This window comes from Siphateles boraxobius, unplaced genomic scaffold (assembly GCF_051911475.1).
Source record: "Siphateles boraxobius isolate OS27281-9 unplaced genomic scaffold, OSU_SipBor_1 2, whole genome shotgun sequence".
NCBI lineage: Eukaryota > Metazoa > Chordata > Actinopteri > Cypriniformes > Leuciscidae > Siphateles > Siphateles boraxobius.
The window spans coordinates 16,123,236-16,142,072 of NW_027508810.1; the positions used below are offsets into that span (position 1 = coordinate 16,123,236).

Genomic DNA, 18,837 nt, shown 5'->3' on the forward strand with positions numbered 1-18,837 from the left:
AGAAACCTTATGTGCTTAAAGCTGAGGCGGATTACCTGCTCGGTGCTCGCCACCTGTATCCAGTTCCGTGAGTCTCCGAGTCGCTGTTTTACCAGCCTGCTGTTCGTCTCTACCAGTACCACAGAGGAGATTTATGTTCATGTGATTCTGCCAGTTCTACTGGTGTCCTCTGTTGATGTTTATTATTGACTTTTCAGTTTGGATTACCTGTGGTCTGACTTTATTAAAGAACTGTGATTGTCACTCTCGCTCTTGAGTCCTCTCTAACCCCACCACACTAAGTTGTAAATTAGCAAAACGCCCCTAATTTTACTATAAAATATAACCTTGGCATTGACAGCAGACGATCTTCTGGTCATTATTGCCATAACAGCCCTATTGAGGACATCTGCTATTAGCTCCGGATCATCAACCTTTGCAAATGCAAAATTTCACAGCTTCAGAAAAGTTTAAAGTCCCCTAATGAGACTGTTTGATTGCAACAGTGGAGCTAAAGCAGCAGGAGAACAGATTTTTTTTTTTTAACTTACCATATGAACACAGAGATGCTCTCTACTCCCCAGCCCTCCTGTTGATTGATGTGCAAGTTACTTGTTAACAGAGACTTTCAGGTTCTTTACAGTCTTAAAACAAAAAAACAAAACACTATGAATGCATAAACGAGACGGAACAATGTATTATGTCTTAAAAAATATTTTCATTTTTGTACATACAGAACATCAACATTTCAAAGAATCCACAAGGAGAGTATAATATACATTTTACAGACATGCATACATTATTGTGTAAAAAAAAAAAAAAAAAAAAAAGCATCCGAGAATACATTTTATTCTTTATGTTTCTAAAATTTTAAGTTGACATACTTAATGCCTCTTGCTGGGCACTGGTAATTGAAACCTCAGTAATTAAATACTTCAGGGATTAAAACTTAAAACTTTAAATTTATTGTCAAATTTGGCACTGACTACCCAAAACTAACTTATAGCTAATTTCACAACAGTAAAATTTTCACACTGACCATATCATTTCAATGACAATTGGGGGGATGTTTATTTAATTAAAGCTGGTGTGAAATCTTTAAATACTTCAATATACTTTAAACAATGCTTAAACCAATGGCATGAGTTTGGGGTTGGATTACTCTATATGCATGTCTAAACCAATGGCAGAAGGTGGCAGTGTGGTTCTGTAATTGATTTTTTTATTGATGCTAGTGGTACAGAATGACAGTTATTCACAATAATTTCCAGGTTCCAGTTTCTCTGTTTTTCTTTCCTCATAAAAAAATGCACAAAAGGAATGCATAATGCTATAAAAATGTTTAAAAACACATAAAATGAAGGTCAATCATATTGAAGGCCAAATACTCCTCTGTTTATCTTAATTCCCTGATTTGGACATTTTCACTTGTATAATAAATCATGGCTGACTGTGAATAGCACATTTGACTACTATGGCATCGATAACTAAAAAACAATACTTTAGTGTGATGCTTCATCTATACACTAGGTGAGAGTATAAAGTCCAAGACCACTGTCATGTTGCCACTGTAATTTTTTGAAGAAAAAAAATTACAGAGTGCACCTTTAAAGTAAATATAAGAGTGCATGTTACAGTGACATATCGTACCATACAAGATTTGACTTTAGGACTTTAAGACATGATTCTGCATGAGAGACTAAAGGTGGTTTCAAATCAGAGCACATCAACCCACCGCAGTCACACCTCTGGTGTTACCAACCGCAGCTTCTCCAGAGCACATCAACCCACCACAGTCACACTTCAGGTGTTACCAACCGCAACTTCACTAAGATTGTCACGGTCACTGACTGTAGAATTGCATTTCTAACCACTGACTGGCAAGTCTGGGTAAGTGAGTTTAGAAGTGTGTGGCTCACAAATGACTTTCTGAGAAATCAGTAATCTCAGCAGGCCCTATATGTTGGCCCTGAGGAATCTCAAAGGTTGTTTCAATGGGCCGTGGGTAGCCATGGCTGTGATATTGACTGGGCAACATGGAGTTTGACCTTGCTGTTGGGTGGACGACCTCTGGCCTGGTATGCTCGTCGTACTCTGGAACTGCAGACATGTCAGTATTAACAGGGAGAGCTGGAATTGGCAGGAAGTTTTCAATGTCACCGCCAGGAGTAAAGTATTCCATGTCAAGAACATCTGGAGTGATGTGCATAGAGGAGGACATCTGTACAAATTCATACTGGAGAAAACCTTGGACCCCAGGAGAGTAGACATTCTGCAGCCAATCTGAGGTATCCCAGTAATAGCCTGTTAGAAAACCAGACAGTTTTACACATTTATCGGGGATGGAAAATGTGTTATGCTCAATATATATATATAATGTAGGTACTGATAAACTATATTGTGACTGAATGTGACTGAGTCACAATATTGTAAATGTTTATACACCACTACCATTCAAACGTTTGGGATTGGTTGAATTTTTTTTAATGGTTTTGAAAGAAGTCTCTTCTGCTCACCAAGGCTGTATTTATTTGATCAGATAAAAAGTAAAACAGTAATATTGTGTATTATTATTATTATAAACTAAATTCACTGTTTTCCATTTCAATATATTTTAAAATGGAATAGCAAAGGTGAATTTTCAGCAGCCATTACTTCAGTCATTAGTGTCACATAAACCTTCAGAAATCTGATTTGGTGCTCAAGAAACATTTCTTGTTATCATCAATGTTGAAAACAGTTGTACTCAATATTTTTTGTGGAAACCATGATATATGTATTTTTTATGGATTCTACGATGAGTAGAAAGTTCAAAGGAGCAGCATTTATTTGAAATAGAAACCTTGTGTAACATTATAAATTTCTTAACTGTCATGTTTTATCAATTGAACAAATACAATGATTTAATCCTTGCTGAATAAAAGTATTAATTTTTAAAGCAAACAAACAAAAAATCTTTCTGACCCCAAACTTTTGAACAACAGTGTATATTGTCACATCATTCACATTCTCACAGCTCCACAACAGACACATTTCAGTAAATCTCACATGTATCTTTAGACTATTGCATGCTTTGATAGTTTTCAGGCTCATTAATCTTAGCGAGTGAGAAAGATCTGAGCACACTGGTTTGAAAGAGATTGTTATAACTCCTCCAAGTTAGAGAAGATTAAACATCAAAGTGCCCCTGAGATCGATGTCAATAGAGCAGAACTTGTTATAGGCAATTCACAGGAACCGATAACATACACACAGTTGTTCAGTGTAACAAAGCTTGCTAAAGCCACGGAGAATGCATGAAGAGTCTGATAAACAACAACAAAACAGAAATAACCACTGTCATTCTCAGAGTACCAAAGCTCAAATTTTAAGAGTTTTAATTATACATTTCAAATGGCAAAATTAATCTCTAAAAATGTCCATCCAATAAAGTTGGCCAGTGCTTAACAGTGAGTAAGCAATCAGCTAAAGTGAGTTAGAGAAACATACAGAATGATGATAAATATGAAACCACTAACATGATGTGATATGTACAGTAACATACTGTATACCTTTTTCTCACCATGTCAATCTTTTGTTTTGACAGGGTGTTTCACTTTGAAAGCTTGTAAAAGTAAAGAATAAAACTTCAGTTATTAAATCTTATTTTACAATTCTTTTAATCACATAAAACTTTACAGAAGACCATCCCCCGGTTTCACAGACAAGGTTTAAGCTATGCCCAGACTAAAATGCACGTTTGAGCTTAAAATAATTAGCTTAAAAAAAACATCAGTAATGTTTTTTTTTTCTAAGGCACGTTTAAAAAAACTACTAATGTCCTAATTGAACTAAGGGATATCCTGTCTTAATCTAACCCCTGTCTGTGAAACCAGGCCAATAGTATTAAATCTGATTCTGATGATGGCGTTCGGTAACTAGGTCTTCTGTAAAGTCACTATAAAATGATTACAAGAAGTAACAAGTATAGTAAGAATAGTATACTGTATATCCAAGAGATTATTACACTTCTGTTCCAAACTTTGTGGGTCAGTAAGATTTGTTAATATTTTTGAAAGAAGTATTTTATGATCAAAGAGACTGCATTTATGTGATCAGAAATACAAAAACAACAAAAAAACAGTGATATTGTGAAATATTATTACAATTTGTTTTTACAAACTGTTTTCTATTGTAATATATTTTTATAAAATAATAAATTCCTGTGATGCAATTTTCAGCAGCCTTGACTCCATGTCTTGAGTGGGTTTTTTAAATTTTATTTAAATGATAGAAAGCTCAAAAGAACATAATTTATTTGAAATTGAAACCTTATGTAACATTATAAATGTCTTTACGGTCACTTTTGATCAATATAATGCATTCTTCATGAATAAATTGATTAATTTATTTCAAAATAAAACAAAATCCTACTGACCCCAAACTTTTGAACAATAGCACCATAAGGCTAAACACATTCTAGTCTAAAAGAAAACATGAATTGGTGACTAATACTCTAGTTCTAATTAATCACATTCATAACACTTACACTGCAGTCAGTTCAGAATCTCTGCTCAGATTTAATCCATATTGGGGCTGAACTCATTATAGACACAGACACACAGATGCGAATTGTGTGAAGTGAATACACCAGTGCACAAAATAAAAAATAGATGCTCTACAGAAAAATACCTATGTTTGTCAGATTTGTGCATTTGTGGAAAAGTCTTTGACTAAATTATATAAATTCAAACTTGAAATTTTTGGTTTGTGCAACTTACGGTTGTCATCCGTGATGTCTGATTGGAGGGAACAGATGGACCCCACCCCTCTTTTATCACGAGAAAAGGAAACACTGTCGTCCTCAATTTCTAAACAGGAAGTCAAGTCTTGGACTTTTTCTGGAAGAATGAATATACAAAGAAGGAACAGAAACATAAAGAGCAATTCTGGAAAGCTCATAACTAAGACCAACTGCTAAACACCTGACTATTCATGAATTCATTTCAAGAACTCTAGTTACTGAGGGTACCTTTAAACCACAATAGTCTAAAAATAGTCTTAAATAATAAATGTAAAATAAAAGCTGACAATCTACATGGAGGCCACATGTGGAAATCACACAACCAGCCAAATAGTACTTGCTTTTGTACTGAGCTCATAAATTGAAGTTGTGATAGACTTTTTTCCCATATGACATAAATCTGAATTAAACGGCTTCTCGAACTTAAGGTCCCCAACTGAAGCTTCACACTGCACTTACCATCATGCTCCTCATCCCAGTCTGCTTGTATGGAATCCTTTTCCGAGTGTGAATGAGATGCTTTGCGATGTGGTAGGTTAGGGGCAACACTGCACACAGCCACAGTCTTCCTAAGACTAAAGAGTGGATCTGGCGTAAAGCTGCTGAACTCAGGCACGGAGCCTCGGTTGTTTCGACATTCTCCAGGAATGCTGGGTGCGTAGGAGATGGGTCGCACCGGGACCTGTGGCGGGGTGTCCGGGCAGGATTCTTTTCGGGCTTGGTTGTATACACTGGACCTCTGAATGTAAGAATCAACATCTTTGTACTTATCAAGGTCTCTCTCTCTCTTGCCAGGTTTGGAGGTTCCTTTCCACGCTATTAAGAAGAGCAACGTCAAAACAAAGATGGCTGTCAGGAATGCCAGCATTGCGACCAGTTCTCCAATCCAAGAGTTCCAGGATGAAGATATAAGTTGGTTTCTCACTTCTGTGTCCTTCTCACAAAGTCTCCCACTGAATCCCACCACGCAAGAACAGTTCCATGATCCATATGTGTTGACACAACGGCCTTCATTAAAGCAAGGCCTGTCCACACACTCGTCGATATCAATCATGCACCTAAAAAACAAAAATGCTCTGTCAAACATACTTGAGGAAAGTACTAAGATTTGTTACGAGTTCGGTAATAACAACAGACCTTTCTCCTTCGAATCCTGACTCACACTGACATATGGGTCCATCAAGACTGTCTATACACTGTCCACCATTTTGGCATGGATTCTCCTTGCAGTAAGGACCTATCTGACATCTGTGGTCATACAGAGAGTTTTGGGCATACAGTAATTATGTCCCATTAGAAGATTTTATAGTCAAAATTTCACTTGTACAGTACATTGAAAGTGCAGTACCTTTGTCCTGAGTACTGGCCCCTGCATTTACAGGAGTAGTCCAGGTTATTCTGGATGCAGGTTCCTCCATACAGGCAGGGGTTGGAGTCACAAGGACTGATCTTGACCTCACAGTGAGTCCCAGAGAATAAAGTACTGCATTTACAGGCATAACCTGGGAGAATATCAATGACTCAGCAATAAACCAACTGATAGATATAAATGCAGGTCAGATAAAGATAAATCTCTTATAGTCAAGTCTGTATTTATTTGGTAAGAAAACAACAACAGTAAAACAGAAATATTTTGAAATATTATTACAATTTAAATGAATGGATTTGAAAAATGTAATGCATCCTTGGTGAATAAAAGTGTTCATTCAAATCGTACTAACCCCAAACACTCCCAATGTGACTTATATCTCACAATGAGACTTTAAACAAAAAAGTCACATTGTGAAAATGGAATATAAAGTCACATTAGGGGACATAAACTCCTTCAAGAAGTAAAGTCATAATTACTTGGGGTGAACTAAGGGCTAATCCTTGCTTAATCTAAGCCCTGTCTATGAAACTAGGCCCATATGTATTAAACATAGAGGGCATGTTGATATAGCCTAAATCTGATTCTGATGATGGTGTTCGGTAATTAGGTAACTTCTGTAAAGTAACTAGAAAATGATTACAAGAATAGTAAATCTATTCTAATTCTTCTATTTCAATTACTATTACAATTAATATTTATCTGAAAAATTTATATGAAAAGAATAATTAACTTATTTTCATTAATCTACAGTATGTGGGGTTCAGTTTACCTCCACTCTGCCTCATCAAGCAGTTCCCTCCATTCAGGCAGGGATTACTAGAGCAGTCTGGAGATGGGAAGAAGACACAGCCAGGAGACACTCCTACCATGTCCTCAATGGCAACCCCTAATGGATCATTTGAGTCCAAGGACAGTCTCTGTCCATTAAGCAGCACGGAGTCCATGCAGGCCTGTAGGCTGTATGATACAGGCAGATTGCGCCTGAGTCTGGAAATGAAACGTTGAGTGTGTCCACCCAGGACCACCTGGTCGCCCAGGTTTAGGCAGTAGAGGGGACCGGGCGCGATGCCTGACGCAGAATGGAGCTGATCCAGAACCAGCCTGGCATAGTTACCCTTCACTTCAAGTTCTGCCATGTGCCACTGTCCATCATTCACCAGGACACTGTGCACAGAAACTGTGGCGAGACCCCAACCGCAGTCAAACTGGAACTGCAGTCTGCCTCCAACTATCTGAGGAATACATACAGTCAGTGTTAAGAAAATTTAAGAGAATGAATCAAGAAAATTAAATACACAGTGATTTGATATTCTTTTATACCTCTAGAATGCTATGGCCTGTTCCTTTGGCAAGCATTACTGTTCCTTCTCTTGAGAGAGTTTTTAACTTGAGCGTGAGCTTCACTTCTCTTGTGCTTTCTCTCAGGCGATATTTAATATAGCTGCTCTGACTAAATGTCATTGAAGATCCTTCTAAGAACAGAGAAAAACAGGAAATAAAGTTAGTAGCAGATTAATTAAAATAAATGCAGATGACATTTAAGTTTGGATCGTGGTTGCTTGTGTCTATTTTACAAACCTTTAAAACTGGCTGGAAAAATAAATGTCTCCCTAAATCATTTTAAGCCATGGAAAATTGTAGAAAATGTCATGCATAGAATACACATACTAAAATGTTTCTACCACAATCTCATTCTGCCCCACAAAGGGAAAACCCTGAAACTACAGCAACACTAGAACTGAGAAAATGGCCTTAAATTTCTTGACTGAATTTTGATGATCAGTTTTCAATTCATACTTGGATTTCTTTGAATCTTAGCACAGGTCGCTCACAGGACAGTTTTAAATTTTACTGAGTTTTGCCTTTGGCTGCATTGTAACTTCAGTTATTGATTCTATAATAAAAATAACAATATTACAGAAATATTTTGAAAGCTTCGTACATGATTTGAAGAATCTCCAATTTTAATACTAAAGTGTTACCGTAATTTTTGTAATTACAAAATTAACATGTTAAACCCACTTGTAACGATTCTAACAAAATAAGTATTCACGTGTTTGTGGGGGTCAGAGATAATTAGTATCAGAGATAAGTCCCCCTGTGGTGGAAATCAAGCTTTTAATGTTGTTTATATGTCTATGTGGTGTTTTTAACGTTTTAAGACAAACCATGTACAAACTCATAAGTCAACACCATTGCTGAGTATTTTCTCCTTAAAACGGCAGTGAACCAAAGACAGTCTCAGAAAGTTTGAAACTTTGAAATCGCTGCTGTTTCTGACATCACAAACTACCCTGTAACCAGGTCAACGTGTGATCGTCAACAAGTGGATCTCTGAGCTGGAGTGAGTGAGTGGAGGCGGGGATAATTGGCACATTCATAGAACCGCATATACTAAATTAGGTAAGGGTGTAGTAGCCCTTACATTGAATAACCTGAGTAACATTCAAGCTATTTTAAGGCATGAAGAATTTCTTTTCAAGGAAAATCTTTTTAAATGTCATTTTGGTGATCAAAGATGAGTTTCAAAGGAGAACTCCGGCGCAAAATTAACCTGGGGTGTAATAACACTTTGGTACCGAGTCGACTGTTCTCTGGGATTTGTTTTCATGATAATCGAGTGTAAAGAGTTTTATCTCTAAAAACTGTTTAGCTTATAACGCTAGTATATGGGGCATATAATTAGTAAAAAGAGGTCGCTAGTTAATACCACTAACAAGGCTCAATATAGCCCCACACTAACACGGTAGCTTAATGAGGGTCTCTACATACAAACCGAAGCAATGAGAACTTTGTAAGTGTACAGACAGTTTAATAATAATATACTTTATAAAGACAGTACCATCGCGTATACAGGCAGGAGCCATCTTTGGGAAACAGCCTCGACCAGTCGAACCACTAACGCCGTGCTAAGTGAGCTGAACTGTGAGATTTCAAGTCACACTTCAGCTCGTAGCACGGCGTTCGTGGTTCGACTGGTCGAGACTGTTTTCCAAAGATGGCTCCGTATATGCCCCATATACTGGCGTTATAAGCTAAACAGTTTTTAGAGATAAAACTCTTTACACTCGATTATCATGAAAACAAATCCCAGAGAACAGTCGACTCGGTACCAATGTGTTATTACACCCCGGGTTAATTTTGCGCCGGACTTCTCCTTTGAGGGATAAAATTATTGACCACAGGGGGACTTTAAAACTGTCAAGACATTCTCGTAAAGGATTTAATGGAGGATACCCATTCTCAGCTGAAGAAATTCACTTCTATTATTTTGTAGTTGATTTACTGTTAAACACCTCATCGATCCTACTCAAGAGCAGCTGAAATTATGAAAAAATACCCTTGAGTTAAATTGCGCGTGTGAACACTGCTTCACCTAATGATTAAATCACATCTTTGTATTATTGTACTTAATGAATGTGTGTTTACACTACACACTAAACACTTGCAAATTATTATTAATTAAGTGAGCGGGGAACAATTTAATCTGCACCTGTGATGGGTCCTTAAGATGACACTGTCTTATCTGATAAGGAAATTAATTTACTGTTACCTGAGCATTTGACTTTGCCACCACCTGTGCATATGCAGCTGTGTTTTTCTTTCCCAAAGCCTGACACACACTCATAGCCCTCTGAACATGGGTTGTTAACACAGGTGGTTTCATGCTTCAGGCACTTACTGTCTGAAAAGCAGAAGAAAGAAAAAAAATGAAGTTAAGATTAAAATTACGTTTCAATTTATTTGTACTTTACTGTATTGACATGATTGTTTGACATTGTTTGTCAAAACATCAATACACATAATCATACATTTAATTTCAATAATTTATAATATAATTATATAATATAATAATTCATAGTAATAATAATAATTGATATAAATGTTAAAAATATTTTTAATATGTCACATTTAATAACAGTCACATTGCATACCTGTGCACAGGCATTCAGCTGTTATGTTGTGTTTGGGAGTGACGTAGCTGACTCGGGCAGTGCTGTATGTTGCCATACCGGTCTGGTTAAGCAGGACCACTCGTCTGCAAATACTCCCGGGACACTCAGAGCTTAAGCATTGACTATTCAAAACCCTAACTACTTGTAGTCCTGTCATCTCTTTTATGGCTGCTCTGGAAGAGTTGAGCTTCTGAGAGAGGGCTTCCAGCGAGTTGGCGCCTCGTCCTGGCCTCTCAAAGAACAGAAGAACATCCAGGCCATCTTTCATTTCTGCAGGCTGCAGACTGACCAACTGCACGGCGCCCCTGCGGACTCCGGCAACACTGCGGATAGCTTTTTGGAAGTTTTTCCAGTGGTCCTGGATAAAATCCTCAGCAGAAATGCCAGCAAAGCCCACAGACACAGAACTGTCCATCATCTGCTCTGTGACCCGCAGCACGTTCACTGTGACACTGGCTAAGGCTGAGAAACGACCGTCACTGACTGAGACATTGAGCTGGTAATAACCCACGTCCAAGCCTCCACGGGCCAACAATCTGCCATCCTTGCCAATGACAGAGAACAAGCTGCGTGACTGTGGCTCCAGATTGAATGTGAGCGTGTCATATTCATCTTGATCTGTGACGTGGACTTTGCCCAGCATGCCTCCGAAATACTCATCTTCCAAGATCATGATGAAAACATCCAGAGAAAGCACTGATGGAGGATACACACTCGCCTGTACTACAAGCACACTGACAGAAGTGACTGATTTCAGTGGGGTCCTTCCATTGTCAGACACCTGGAATCAGATACAGACCATTTTTATATTAAATATGAAACTAAGGTAATGGTTTACAATAACTTGTACATACATATAGTTCAAAACTTCATGAAACTTTTAATATTTTCATTTTATTTAAAGTTGAACATACATCAACTAATCTTTCAAGCACTGAATAATATTTTTCAATGACAACTTAATCAAATAGAAAAATAAAATAAGAAATGTAATATATACACGACTGTTTGGGGTCATTAAGATTTTTTTAATGTTTTTGAATGTCTCTTCTGCTTACCAAGGCTGCATTTATTTGATCAAAAACACAGTGAAATATTATTACAATCTAAAATATCTATTTCTGTTATTTTAACATGTAATTTATTCCAGTGATGGCAAAGCTGAATTTTCAGCATCATTACTCCAGTCTTCAGTCTCACCTGTTATTTCAGAAATCATTCTAATAAGCTGATTTGTTGTTCTAGAAACATTTCTTATTATTATCAATGTTAGAAAAAAGTTGTGATACATTTTTTAAAGATTTTCTGATTAATAGAAAGTTCAAAACAACAGCATTTATTTGAAATATAATTATTTTGTAACATTATAAATGTCTTTACTGTCATTTTTGTTCAATTTAATGCACCCTTGCTGAATTAAAATATGAAATAAGGGGAGGGGGGGCATAATAAAAATGAGGCATAATAATATCAATCAGATATAAAATCTGTCTATAATTTATTATAAAAGTAAGTATGTGTTTAATGTATGCAAATTCCTTCAATATTATAGAACAGGCACAGGACATTGTGGATAGGAAGGTTTTCACTTGACTGCTATGACACTTGTTCAACACAAGAGGGAACTTTCAACTTTCATCTTTAAGAATGTCTGCATCATATAACACAATTAAATATTCCACTAACAGGTATATTTTGGTAACAATAAAGGAATAATGCATATTTAATGTATTTTTTACATTTGCCTACAAATCAGGCCAACACCTTCTAATCATGTATAGTTTGTCCAACAGCCCAAAGTATTTGGAAACAGTGGTTAAGTACCTTGTACCTTGTATTTTTTTCTGATTTCAGACACTGTTTTGTGCTTTGACTCATTTGTTTGCAGAACCTGATTTCACTAAGTATTACATGTTCCTGGATCAACATCTTCGATGATTCTGGAACAATATTCCAATCAACCAATCAGATTTGAGGGACAGTTTAGGTCAAGTTTAGACTTACAAAAAGGGTTAAGTGCTTCTACATCAGTGCTATTCACCTATCATTTCCATGAGATTTCAGGGATAACTTATGGGTAGGGTTAGGTTTAGGGGTAGGAACATGGATAGGATTAGAATTTTGGGCAGGAATATTGTTCCAGCTTCAACAAAATATGTCGACCCAGGAACGCAACTAATTTTGCAAAATCAGGACGTGCCATTTGATTGGTTTCGTTCAAGGCTCTCCTAATGCTCTTTTTTTTTTCCTGAAGAGAAGATGAACACAATTCTGCTGAAAAAGTAACTGTTGCACTCTATCAGTGAGATTTCTGGTCCTCTGGCTATTTGTGAAGGACCCACGGGGATCTGTGAAGTTCAGTTCGAGAAACACTGCTCTAAAAGTCCCCTGAAGGACTGTTACACAACAAACATGGACAAAGCTCAGTTCTCACCTGCACATGGAGTATGTGTTGGCCCTTTTTCAGTGGTCCAGCTGTCTTTAATACACCCAGCTGGTCTATGATGAAGGGGCTTGTCTCATCACCCTTCAGAATACTAAAGGAGAAAGGAGGCCCATTTTGGGGGTAATCATTGTCTGTCACATTGAGCCGTAACACACTGGTCCCTGAAGGGAGATTCTCCTATCGAAGAGAGAAAGATGCACAGAATCATTTCAACAGACCTGAGAAATTACACCATCACCTCTCACTGAGAACTCAGGCATGGAGTAAGAAAAGAGTGCGTAGGAGTTAATTTGCACTGCTCTATAGGAGAGTGTGGTCTTGCCTGGATGATGAGACTGTAGTTAGCCTGAGAGAAGACAGGTGGATTATCATTCACATCAGACACAGCTATGTTGATTACAGCGCTGTCGGATTTGGGGGGATTGCCACTGTCGGAGGCCAGCACGGTCAGCATGTAACTCGCTACCTAATTTGAAGGAGAAGAAAAAGGCGGAAAAGATGGAGTCATCCTTAGTTTTCGCAAAGGAATTAGAAACACTGTTATCAAGACCTGTGAAGATCATTTCAAAGCCCACATTTCCAAAGCATTACCTTTTCCCTGTCCAACTGATGGACAAGTTGAAGTTCACCACTGACTGCATCCATGATGAATGGACACGTTTGGTTGTTGTCCTCAATGGAATAGTGGATTTGGTTGTTTAAATGCCCATCAATATCATTCGCTAGTACCTAAGGAAAAGGATCATTAGACTTGATGAAAATCTGTTTATCTCACGTAAACTATATGCCACATCTTTCTATACTGGTTTAGCAACACAATCAAAATACTGTTTCATCATTTTAATTAGATTGATCTGCATACTCCTCACACAAAACTTGCCGGCACAATTCCAGGGTGTCCAGAGTTTTTTATGACGTTATGCGTTTGGTGTTCTGAGTGATTTTTTTAGCATGTTATTACATACGTGGTTGCCAGGGCACTTCTAGATGGTTGCTAGGGTGTTTGGGGTGATTTATAGGCAGTGCTGGGGAGTAACTAGATCCATGAAACTGAGATACATAATTTAATTACAAAATAAATGTAACTGTAATCAGTCATAGTTACTCATGTGTAATTAAATTACAGTTACTTATGAAAATGTTAACGATTACAAAGGGGATTACATCTGAATATTTTCTGTAAAAATTTAGGATATGTTGAAAAATATTAATTTGTTGCTTAGCCTGTTTTTGATGTGCACAATGCCTCCTTCCATTTAAAGTTTGTTTAGTAAAGCGATGCTATTTGGATGCTTTTGATTGGTTCTCTTGTTTGAATTTGCAGCTTACCACATCTGCCAATTACATCAATCCACATTGCCACTGTCTAATCTGTCTAAGAGTTGCCACTATGGCAAGTGATAAAAATGCGTACCAGTGCTGGAAATTAGAAAAGTAATCAAAAAGTAAGGAAATGTAATCAGTAAATAAAGTAATTAAAATAGTTACACTACTTATTAAATTTTAAATAGGGTAACTTGTAATCTGTTACCCATTACATTTCCAAAGTAAACTTCCCAACACTGATGACAGGTGATAGGCTATGTGACTAGTAAAACAGATCATATTGTGATGTGAAAGTGAAACTAAAACATAAAATATAAAACCTAACTATCTACACTGTGGACCCATTAAAAGTGGTATTCGTGTGTATCTTAATGCAAACATATGTTAAACGCCTACTGTCAGCACTGTGCTCCCGAGTCTGGTGTCCTCGCTGACTACAGCCGAGTAGATCTTCTGGCTGAACACAGGGCTGTTGTCATTGATGTCAAGGAGGTGAATGGTAACAGTAGCTGTGTCCCCGAGCGAAAGTTCCCCTCTGGCGGTGGCCTTCACTGTCAGGTAGTGCTGTGGAGACACCTCATAGTCCAGCTGCTCCATCACAAAGATGTCACCTGCAAACACAAACATTCACTAAGTGATCCCCAAATCCACAGTGGAGTACTCTTTGAGGCACACTGTCAGATGGGAAACTGTGTGTATATGTGTGTGTCACCTGTCCTTGAATCAATTCGGAAAGCTCCTTGCTCGTTGCCGCTGGTGATAGAGTACGTTGTCTGGGAAGTAATTTCTCTGTCCCTGCTTGTAGCAAAGACATTCAGAAGCTTAGTCCCTACCGTAACATCTTCAGGAACTGTGGAAACGTAGTCCTTGCGCTCAAACGCTGGTGGATGGTCATTAGCGTCTAGCACGGTCACCACTACAGAACTGAGAGAGGAGAGTCTATGGGGAGAGCCCTGGTCTGTTGCACGTACCCTCAGCACATGCACGGCCTTCGTCTGTCTGTCCAGGGACCTTTCTAAACTGATAATTCCTGAGCTCTCCTCAATTGAAAACAGACCTCCGGCAGAGTCCTCAAACGAGTAACGTATTTTTCCATTCATCCCTAGAGATAAAGAAAAGGCAAAGAGTATTAGGAAATGTCAGTTTTGGAGGTCTCCATTAGATTTCTAACAGCCTGTATTAGATTTGCGGCAGCAAGGGACTGGGAACAAGTTGTTGTTGGTGGAAGAAAGCTGTCTGAGAGTAGTTTTATTAAATTTCAGTGAATCTAAAAATGTAATCCATTGAGTCCATTAAGTGTTCACAGAGGTCCCCTTTCCCTCCATTCATTTGAAGCCAGATTATTTATTTATTTTAGCAGGAATGGTATGAGTTTAATTCTTTATCAGTGAACAATATGCTGTTAACTCTGAACAAAACACAATATAGTAACATACTCTTGTATAGTAGAGTACTTTTCTAATATTTTAATATTCCAGAGCTGTGGCACAGTGGGCTGTATAAGAGATGTCGGCTCGCAGGAAGCAAGGTTTAAGTCCACCCTCTCAAATCACTCACTGTAAAAAGATATCTTGTTAAATTTACAGTAAAAAACTGGCAGCTCTGGTGAAAAAATGTCACATGAATAGGAGTTCATCATTAGTAGACTGTCCATAATACAGGGTGTACAGTGTGAGCAGAGGGTCATAAACACAAAACAGCATCAGGGTAACACATGACACTAAAATAATTAAATAAACATAACTAAATAAGAGAAAATGTAACACGAAACATCCTAATGTACATTACTGGTAACAAAAATAAGAAACAATACTATTAAAATAAAATATAATCATGTGATGTGTCATACACGAACTTCTGGAAATGTACATAGTTTGTCCATATGTTTGTATTCCCAAAACCCATACATTTTACTTTGCATTTTATTAATACGTTTTACAGTAAAGTTACTTATAACGTAATGTTAAACCATTTACAATTTTTTACTCTGCATGTTAAGGTAACTTGCAATTAACCAATAAATAGGTTTATACTGTAGCCTTTTTACAGTCTTTTTCTGTAAAAAACTAAAAATGTTATTAAATGCTATAATAGTCTTTACTCCATGAGAAAGAAAGAGTTGACAAAATCATTAGTTGAAAATTTGTTGAAAAAAAGTATTTGAAAGGTAAAAGTGTCTTTAAAATTAAATTTGTACGTTTTATAGTATCTCCAAGGACCTCTGGAGTACATGTAATTTCAGGCACCCCCAAAGTTTAAAAACCTTGGCTTTGAGCAGGTCTAACTTAACCTCATATTGTGACATAGGCATGTGATTTGGGGTCTTTGTAATTAAAATTAACCCATACTTAAATGACAAATACGAAGTCTAATAAAGACACAATGCTGAGAAGAGTAAAAATTTTAAATTCGGACCTAAATTGAGTAGAAGTGGGCAGAAGAATGTCATTATATCATTAAGTCATTAGTGGGTTGAAATGACAACATTCTGAGGAGAGCGGCTGGGCTTGCAATGAATCCCAAGTGATGCAAAAATGAGTCTGTCCCTCTAATCTAATGCCTTCATGACATAGTGAGGCAGGGAGGCAGAAATATGATCTAATTGCTTCTTGTTCGGTTAATTTGCAGTTTATATACAAAACATACTTGTTCATATGCTCATTAGTGCAATGAGAGCAGACCTTGTTGTTGGTGTCGCCCGGTCGTCCAGCCTAATTGCTTCTGACTAATTAATGCCTATTAAAATCCCATGATGACAGCTGAATGAATTGAAATTAATCACTTGACAATCTCCTCTCCAAACAGCAAATACTCACAAACACATCTTGATGATGTTAATTCATGAAAGAAACGCTAATTACAGACATCCTAACTGGCAGTTGTTTACTTTAGTTAGTGGCAATAATAATGTTTGCAAGACAGACGGGCCTCCAATTTGCCAGAAGCTTCGAAGAGTAATGATGCGGCAGAGGATGGAGTGATGATTGAAATGTTAAACAAGCAACAGGCAATGTGCTTCAGATTGTCAAAAAAGAAACTATTACGAGAATGTAATCGTTACCTTCGCAGGGAGCTGAGACAATTGTGCAAGAGGAGTGAAGATTATATTAATTTGTTCCAACGTCAGGGAGCGCTACATGCTGAGTGAAGACGAGAGTGATGAAATGCCACACAGAGTGAAAGATGGCACAGACTAATAAATACTGATGCAACTACTGCTCCAATCAGGTTACACTGCTGGAACCAACGACTGTACATCTAACTACAATCTAACAAATCTTTCTCTCATTTTTGTATGAGGGAATTTGCAAAAACAAGGGAACCAAATAATAGAAACGGTTGCTTATGTTGAAAAGTTGTTCATACCAATATCTGCATCGAAGGCTTCTAGTCGTGCCACGTACGTCCCGGGTTGTGTATTCTGAAAAATGCTCACATGATGTGGGTCCGACGTGAATTTGGGGGCATTGTCATTAACGTCATCAACAGTGATGACCACAGAAGCTTGGCAGAAGCGATTGCCTCCATCCACTGCACGCACAGTTAGGATGTACACATCTGTCATCTCTCTGTCCAGGGTTACCAGCGTTTTCACTACACCTACGAAAAATACAAAAATGTAAACTACCGTTCAAAAGTTTGGGGTCGTTACTTTTTTTTTAAGAAATTAAAAAACCTTATTTTTATTCAGCAAGGATAAAGAATACAGCAAGGACAATAAAGACATTCATAATGTTACAAAAGATACATCAAATAAATGAAGACTTCAGATGTAAAAACCTCTAAGTTCATCTGACATTTTTCTTTTAAATGAGCATTTTTATCAGGCTACTATGTTAAGGTTTAGTAATTTCACTTTAATGGCAATGAAAAGTTTATTAGTCAGTTATTGAAATGATTATTTTAAAAAATGTCACTGATAAGAGTAAAATTAAAAACATGCTCATTTAAAAGAAAAATGACAGAAAAATGTCAGACGGACTTAGAGATTTTTGCATCTGAAGTCTTCAAATGCTGTTCTTTCTTATTTATCAAGACATCCTGAAAAAAAATATTTTAGCACTGTTTCCACAATGAATAAAAATGAGAAATCCGCATATTAGAATGATTTCTGAAGGATCATGTGACTATGAAGACTGCAATGACAAAGCTGAAAATTCAGCTTTGCCATCACAGGAATAATTTACACTTTAAAGCCTATTAAAATAAAATGTTATATTAATAAAATGAAATGCATATTTTGATCAAATAAATTAAGCCTTAGTGCAGATTGATTAATGACCTACTGCCATTATGTCCTTGAGATACTTAACCCCTTGCTTTATATAAAATTTAATTTTACCTGTTTTGGTGTCAACTGTGAATGATTCAGCTCCACTGCCACTCAACTGGTACGTGATTTCCGCATTTGACTGGATATCTGCATCAGTGGCTGAGACTTTAAGAATTTGTCTTCCAACAAGAGCATCTTCAGGAACAGTTTGCGCATACACATCCTGAGAACAAAAGTGGATTTCAATTTAAAGTGACTGAAGAAATGGGTGTTATCTAAAAAAAATTGCATATTCATTAAAAGTTCTCTGCACAGTCCAGAATAAAGAGCTCAGGGGCTAATGAATATACACATCATGCCTTTTCACAAACAGGACTGTTGTCATTTGCATCAAGGACAGTGATCTCTACAGTAGCCTCAGTCACAAAGGTTCCATCAGTGGCTGCGATGTTTAAAAGATAGAAATCTCTCTCCTCCCTGTCCAGGGTTTTGCTGACAGTGACCATCCAAACACCATCTGTGTGCTTCACATCAAACAGACCCTGCGGGTCTCCACCTGAATACATTAAACAAGGAAAAATGAACTTTGGTCTAATCAGAAATATTTAATAAGGAGATTAGCAGTCAAATCATCATGCATTTAGCATCATTCTAAACATCTTGGGGATTTTCATTGTATTTCTAGCTGCATACAAGATACTA

General features: G+C 37.2%; 1 protein-coding gene across 4 annotated transcripts in view; it reads right to left on the bottom strand.

Annotated features, from left to right (window-relative positions):
- Positions 1-677: 677 nt before the first annotated feature.
- Positions 678-18,837, bottom strand: part of fat1b (FAT atypical cadherin 1b) — a 36,522-nt gene continuing 18,362 nt past the window's right edge. For 2 of the 4 annotated variants that reach the window (XM_077236068.1, XM_077236066.1), the window contains 17 exons: positions 18,495-18,691; positions 18,205-18,358; positions 17,229-17,462; positions 14,575-14,964; positions 14,259-14,473; positions 13,128-13,265; positions 12,859-13,002; positions 12,525-12,713; positions 10,070-10,871; positions 9,688-9,819; positions 7,455-7,606; positions 6,904-7,366; positions 6,111-6,264; positions 5,900-6,010; positions 5,222-5,820; positions 4,740-4,859; positions 678-2,283 (listed from right to left, as the gene is read on the bottom strand). In XM_077236068.1, coding sequence (XP_077092183.1) covers positions 1,895-2,283; positions 4,740-4,859; positions 5,222-5,820; positions 5,900-6,010; positions 6,111-6,264; positions 6,904-7,366; positions 7,455-7,606; positions 9,688-9,819; positions 10,070-10,871; positions 12,525-12,713; positions 12,859-13,002; positions 13,128-13,265; positions 14,259-14,473; positions 14,575-14,964; positions 17,229-17,462; positions 18,205-18,358; positions 18,495-18,691 — 4,583 coding nt within the window. In that variant the 3' untranslated portion in view covers positions 678-1,894. The remainder of the gene's footprint in view (positions 2,284-4,739; positions 4,860-5,221; positions 5,821-5,899; positions 6,011-6,110; positions 6,265-6,903; positions 7,367-7,454; positions 7,607-9,687; positions 9,820-10,069; positions 10,872-12,524; positions 12,714-12,858; positions 13,003-13,127; positions 13,266-14,258; positions 14,474-14,574; positions 14,965-17,228; positions 17,463-18,204; positions 18,359-18,494; positions 18,692-18,837) is intronic. The other 2 variants (XR_013205850.1, XM_077236067.1) reach the window with 2 other exon arrangements.